The 6,320-nt window shown below is 50.7% G+C and overlaps 1 protein-coding gene across 1 annotated transcript in view; it reads right to left on the bottom strand.

Annotated features, from left to right (window-relative positions):
* Window positions 1-6,320, bottom strand: part of STIM1 (stromal interaction molecule 1) — a gene marked incomplete at its 5' end in the record, with an annotated part of 42,784 nt that overhangs the window by 12,128 nt on the left and 24,336 nt on the right. Inside the window, 2 exon segments of the mRNA XM_029286515.1 lie at window positions 45-222; window positions 5,974-6,089. Of these exon segments, the coding sequence (XP_029142348.1) occupies window positions 45-222; window positions 5,974-6,089 (294 nt within the window).

Genomic DNA, 6,320 nt, shown 5'->3' with positions numbered 1-6,320 from the left:
TCCTCGCCCAGGTTCCAGCTGGAAGGAGGAGCCAACCAACCCACCTTTCCTGGAGGTCGTGGAGACTCTGCTCGGCCCTGTGCAGACCTTCCAGGTCCTTCATCATCTTCTTCATGTGCTCCTTGGAGTAGCGGTTCTGGATGTAAGCAAACCAGCAGCCTCCCACGCCGATGACGATGGAGACCACCAGCATGAAGTCTTTCAAGTGGTTGTGACGGGTCACTGGGGAAGCAGAGGCGGAAGAGCGTCAACAAGGAGCCCCCCACCCAGCTCCTCTCCTGCCTCTGCTCGGCCCGCTTGGATCTGATCTGGAGGCCCACCTCCTGCTGGCTTCCAGACCCCAGGGAAGGGGGGGGGTTCTCCCCCCCCCCGGAAGCCCCCTCGCTCTCAAGGCTGACGTCCGAATGGCTCAGGACGGGTGGGCAGAATCAGCCTCTACCCTGGTAGGGGGGAAGACCACCCTCCTTTCTCTGCAGCACCAAAGATCTAGCCAACTTAACTGCACCACAAGAGCTGGAAGGGACCTCAGAGGTCTTCTAGTCCAGCCCCCTGCTCAGGCAGGAAACCCTATTCCATTTCAGACCGACGGCTGTCCAGTCTCTTCTTGAAAACTTCCAGTGTTGGAGCACTTGGCTGTGTAGCCTTGCGTGGCGGGGCACATGGGCCCTCACAGCCCCGGGGTTGGCTGTCCTCGTGACCCCATCCCCTCTGCTCCCCCCCCACTGCCTGTATTAACAACCGATGATCCACCGTGTTGGAACTCTTTCACCTTTTGAAACTTTCATAATGTGGTTTTACGCTTTAATTTTTTTGTAATCCCTAAATCATTCTGATTTTAAAGTTTAATTTATTGATTGTGTTGTACGCTGCCCAGGGTCTCTCTCTCTCTCCGAGGGAGATGGGCGGTTGAAAAATATGAAGTGTAAATAAATAAATATGTTTTACCCCAAACCCTTCTGTCAAAATCCTTCATAGTTTTTGGAAGTGGCCAAAGCCCCTCCTGCTGCATAATAATAATAATAATAATAATAATAATAATAATAATAATAATAATAATAATAATAATAATAATAATAATAATAATAATAATAATAATAAAAAGTTGGAAGGGACCTTGGAGGTCATCTAGTCCAACCCCCTGCTCAGGCAGGAAACCCTATACCATTTCGGACAAATGGCTGTCCAGTCTCTTCTTAAAAGCTTCCAGTGTTGGAGCATTCACCGCTTCTGGAGGCAGGTGGTTCCACTGGCTAATTGTTCTAACTGTCTCCGGCAGAGATGTCACCCTGAGGCCTGGCCGTGATTTCCATGCCCTCTTCAGACACGCAGCTCCAAAAGCGGATTTTTAGGGTGTCCTTTTGGCTTTTAGAGAAAGGCAGCCCCGCAGTTTTAGTTAAAACTAGCAACAGCAACTCAAGAGGCCGTACTGTGCATGGATTTTGGCCAAGGCTCTCACGGGTGTCAACTAGTAAGGAATAATATATCCCTGGACTTCTTGCAGAGAGACGGGTGGCGAATAAATTTAATCAACAAACTTACAGCCATCGGTCTGGAAGTAGCCCAAAATGCGGTTTAGAAAGAGATTAGGAATGTTTTTCAGTTTGCAGCAAGATAAAAATCTATGCAGAAAGAAAGGAAGGAGCTGTTCTTCTCAAAAGGGGGGGAAAAAAAGAAAAAGAAAGCATAGCCAAGATTGTTCTTTTGGCAATAGGTAGCAACGCTCAACCTTTGCACCAAGTATTAAGGAGTTATTTCTTCTTTATCCAGCCTTGCTGTTCTTAATGAAGCAGGATAATTGCCTTATCGCTACTGAACCAGCCGGCAGCTTCCTTGAGTAAAACAGCAGAAGGATAAGCAGGACTTTTTTTTTCACAGAGGGGATGCAAAAGCCCCCGGGGAGTCTTCAGGCCTTAAAGAGGATCCGCCGGTGGGGATCTGCGTGGGCTCAGTCCACGGCTGGTCACCCACAATGGGATTCCTCGGACAGCAACCTCTGTGCAAAAACACAGGCCAAATCCGCAGCGCTCTGACGAGGTAAACAGAGGCTGGGCCGAATATGGAGACCAAGCGACACACGACAGGAATGTTGTTGGAGCAAGTGCTGAGGAAGGAGGCCGGACCTGCTGGAGCATGTCTCCAGGATCTCCTGCATCTCCAGGACCGTTTCCAAAGCTTGCTCAGGGGCTGGGCCAGGAATCCAAGAAGTGGCATCATCTTCCCTTCCGATCAGAAGCCAAGACAGGCCATCATGCAGGCTCCTCCACCAGGCAGGGGAAGGGTCCCTCGTGTGAGTGGGCTATCAGCAGAGGGACAGGGACCTTCTACATCCAGTTCCCACCCATCACAGGGTTGGAAAGCCCTGATTCTTGGGGTGCAACATGCTTTTCTAGAACATGGAGCCGGAAGGGACCTTGGGAGGTCTTCTAGTCCAACCCTTGCCCAAGGCAGGAGACTTTACTGCATCCCAGGCAAATGGCTGTCCAATCTTTTCTAACGATGCAGCACCCACAACCTCTGCAGGGAAGCCGTTCTATTCATTAATCATTCTCTCCGCCAGGAAATTTCTCCTCGGTTCCAGGCAGGATCTCCTCCTGACGATCCTCCACCTGTTGCTTCTTGTTCACGTATTGTGAAACACGCAACAGGAGGAGAGGTTCTCCAGGAGCAGCACGGCAGCCCTTTGGCCGCCAACTTGCTCGGACCAGTTCCAACTCCTGCTCACAATGGAGAAACCTACGACGGAGCCATCACCGGCGGCCTGTGTAGGATCAGCGGGTGGGGATGGACACCTTCCACCTGGGCTTGTGGCCTGGCAGAAGAAGCCCCACGAAGGGCCGCTCTGCTCTGCAGGAACCGGCCCAGGCTGGCTTTCCTGGAAGGAGCACCTGAGGTGGCCAGGCTGCCCTCGGCTGAGCTTCCATCCGACGAGGCTCACGGCCTTGGCTCTGCCCTGCCGGAGTGGCAGGGGATCCTTCGCTGAGGTAAATTTGCTTTTCACCAGGGTGCCAACATAGCATAGCTTGAGACGGGCAGTTCTCATGACCTCAAGTGAGCCCAAATGTTCCCTGGCTAAGACAGGCTGTGGCTGAGTGAGTTTTGCCTCACTTTATGGCCTGTTTCGCCACAAATCGCTGAAGTTGTTAAGTGAACCTGGTTTCCCCGTTGAGGCGGCTGGTCAGACGGTGGCAAAAGGCGATGATGGCGTGACTCTGGGTTGCTGCCATCGTGGTCAATGCATGCCAGTTGCCAGGCAACCAAATTCTGATCACATGACCAGTTTGATCGTTTTCCCCAAGAAATTGTTGATGTAGGTCAGGGGTAGGCAACCTTGGCTCTTTTATGAATCGTGGACTTCAACTCCCAGAATTCCTGAGCCAGCATGGGGGAAACTATGGCCCCTTCATGACTTGTGGACTTCAACTCCCAGAATTCCTCAGCCAGCATGGCTCAGCTTGAAACCTCTCCCTTTTCCCTCAGCATGGCTGGCTCAGGAATTCTGGGAATTGAAGTCCACAAGTCATAAAAGAGCCCAGGTTGCCTACCCGATGTAGGGAGCAGTGTTTCTCCACACAGGCCCCCTTAAGATGCATGGACTTCGACTCCCAGGTAGCCCATGCTGGCTAGGGAATTCTGGGAGTTGAAGTCCACAAGTCTTAAAAGTCACCCAAGTTGGATACCCCGGGTCGATACGTAACACATGACCTATGGCAGGGGTAGGCAACCTTGGCTCTTTTATGACTCGTGGACTTCAACTCCCAGAATTCCTGAGCCAGCCTGGGGGAACTATGGCCCCTTCATGACTGGTGGACTTCAACTCCCAGAATTCCTGAGGCAGCATGGGGGAACTATGGCCCTTTTATGACTCATGGACTTCAACTCCCAGAATTCCTGAGCCAGCTTGGCTCAACATGGAAACCTCTCCCTTTGCCCTCAGCATGGCTGGCTCAGGAATTCTGGGAGTTGAAGTCCACAAGTCACAAAACAGCCAAGGTTGCCTACCCATGATGTAGGGAGCAGCGTTTCTCCACACAGGCCCCCTTAAGACACGTGGACTTCAACTCCCAGGTAGCCCATGTTGGCTGGGGAATTCTGGGAGTTGAAGTCCGCAGGTCTTCACGGGGCCTATGTGGAGAAACACTGGTGTGGAGAGCTGAAATGAAGTGCTCCAGGTCCAACAGCAAATAAACACACACACACAAAAATAGGCCCAATATAGCCACTCAAATTTTAAACAAATCGTAAAGTGGTTAAGGACTCATAAGCCGTTATATACACAACTCGGAAATCTCTCAGCATTAGAAGAATATACAGATATACAGTCATAATCCCTTGAGGTCTCTCTCTGCCCTTTCTCTAAACTATTCCTTTAAATACACACAGACACAGACACACACACAAAACCGCCACAGAAAGGCACAAAATTAAGTCTGAAAGCCTCCAACATGCAGCAAATGAGTTTGAACGGTCCTCTTCTCACAGGCCATAAAGAGACTCCACCCAGCCAGATCTATTTACTTCTTCAGTGTACCGAGAGCTTCCTGGTGATAAAATAGGAACGCTCCCAGTAAAAGCGTGTGAGTTCCAACACAAACACAAAGACGCACCCCAGGTAACGCAACTAGGAAACAAAACAAAAGCGACATTCCCATTGCATTTACAGGCAATCCTCGACTTACAATCACAGCTGAATCCAAAATGCCCATTGCTGAGAAAGACAATTAAGTGAGTTTTGCCTCGTTTTACGACCTTTCTTAGCACCGTTGTTAAGTGAATCACTGCAGTTGTTTAGGTAGCTACAGAGTTGTTAAGTGAACCCGGTTTCCCCCGTTGACTTTGCTTGTCGGGAAGTCGCAAAAGGGGATCACGTGACACACAGACACCCCGGGACTCTGCGACCGTCATAAATATGAACCAGTCGCCAGGCGTCTGGATTTTGATCACGTGACCGTGGGGATGCTACAACCGTCATTAAGTGTGAAAAAGGCTCCTTTTTTTCAGTACCTTTGTAACTTCGGTCACTAAGTGAATCATTGTAAGTCGAGGACTACCTGGACTGGGGGGTTAAAACTAAAAAACTAAAAACGAAAAGCCCTTCAACCTAGAAGCAACCTAGAACTAAGGAGAAACTTCCTGACAGTTAGAACAATTAACCAGTGGAACTACCTGCCTCCAGAAGCTGTGAATGCTCCAACACTGGAAGTTTTTAAGAAGAGATAGGACAAGCATTTGTCTGAAATGGTATAAGGTTTCCCTGCCTGAGCAGGGGGTTGGACTAGATGACCTCCAAGGTCCCTTCCAACTCTTATTGTTGTTGTTGTTGTTATTATTATTAGTATTATTATTATTGCTATTAGTGTTGTTATTATTAGTGTTATTATTATTAGAGTTATTATTATTAGAATAGTGTAATGGCAAGATAGGCAGTGTATAAATTTAATAAATAAAATAAATAAGAACTCTGAGCCACTCCTCGACATACGACTGTAATGAAGCCTGCCCGTCACTGTCGCAAGTCGTCTTGCAACCTTTTTTCCACAGAAGGCAGGAGGGGGCCCCACGCAAACCATGTTTGCCCTCCAGCTGCGTTTAAAACCGGGCCCCTCCCCAGGACACGGGGGTCCCACCACGGAGGGGCAGCCTTCCAGCGTTTTCTCCTCCACTTCCCCCTCACAGAAGAGTCGCAGCTGGCCTTCACGGCGTCGCTGCAAACCTCAAAAGAGTTGTGATCACGCTCACAACCGGTCACGCTTCCTCAGAAATGCGAGGGCCAAGCCACAAGGGAGGAGGTCACACCGCTTCAGGGCTGCTGGGAAATCCGTCCTGGCCTTCGGTCCTTCAAGGGGCTTGAACTCACATTCCCACAATTCCTTGGCCTTAGCTTAGCTCAGGGCGACGAGAGTGGAAGTCCGAGCCCCCCTCCCCCCCTCCCCAAATCTGGCTTCCAGCATCCTGGCACGCCGGAGGGTCACTCACGGAGAGGCGGGCCGAAGAGCACGGTGTCCAGGGCTTTCAGCTGCAGCTTCTGCCGGTGGCTCCTGTCGGTCATCTTCAGGAGCGTCCCGGTCATGGTGGCGTTGGTGATGGCCAGCCTGCAGGGAAGAAGAACAGAGTGGCCCAGCTGAGGGAGAGGGAAGGTCAGAGCTCCCCTTCCCTCCACAGAACCTGCTCAAAAGGATCTCTGCAGCTCAGGGTTCAACTCTGGGGTCCGACAGGCTCTCAAATGCTGGGCGGTTTTCTTGCAGATGTTTCATGACCCAACTAGGGGACATCGTCAGTGCTAGAAGGGAGGAGGAGGAGGAGGAGGAGGAGGAGGAGGAGGA

The sequence above is a fragment of the Protobothrops mucrosquamatus genome, unplaced genomic scaffold, assembly GCF_001527695.2.
Source record: "Protobothrops mucrosquamatus isolate PMUCROS unplaced genomic scaffold, P.Mucros_1.0 scaffold3960, whole genome shotgun sequence".
Classification (NCBI taxonomy): Eukaryota; Metazoa; Chordata; class Lepidosauria; order Squamata; family Viperidae; genus Protobothrops; species Protobothrops mucrosquamatus.
The sequence above is the reverse complement of the archived record's forward strand: the minus strand, read 5'-3'. Positions and strand labels throughout refer to the sequence as shown.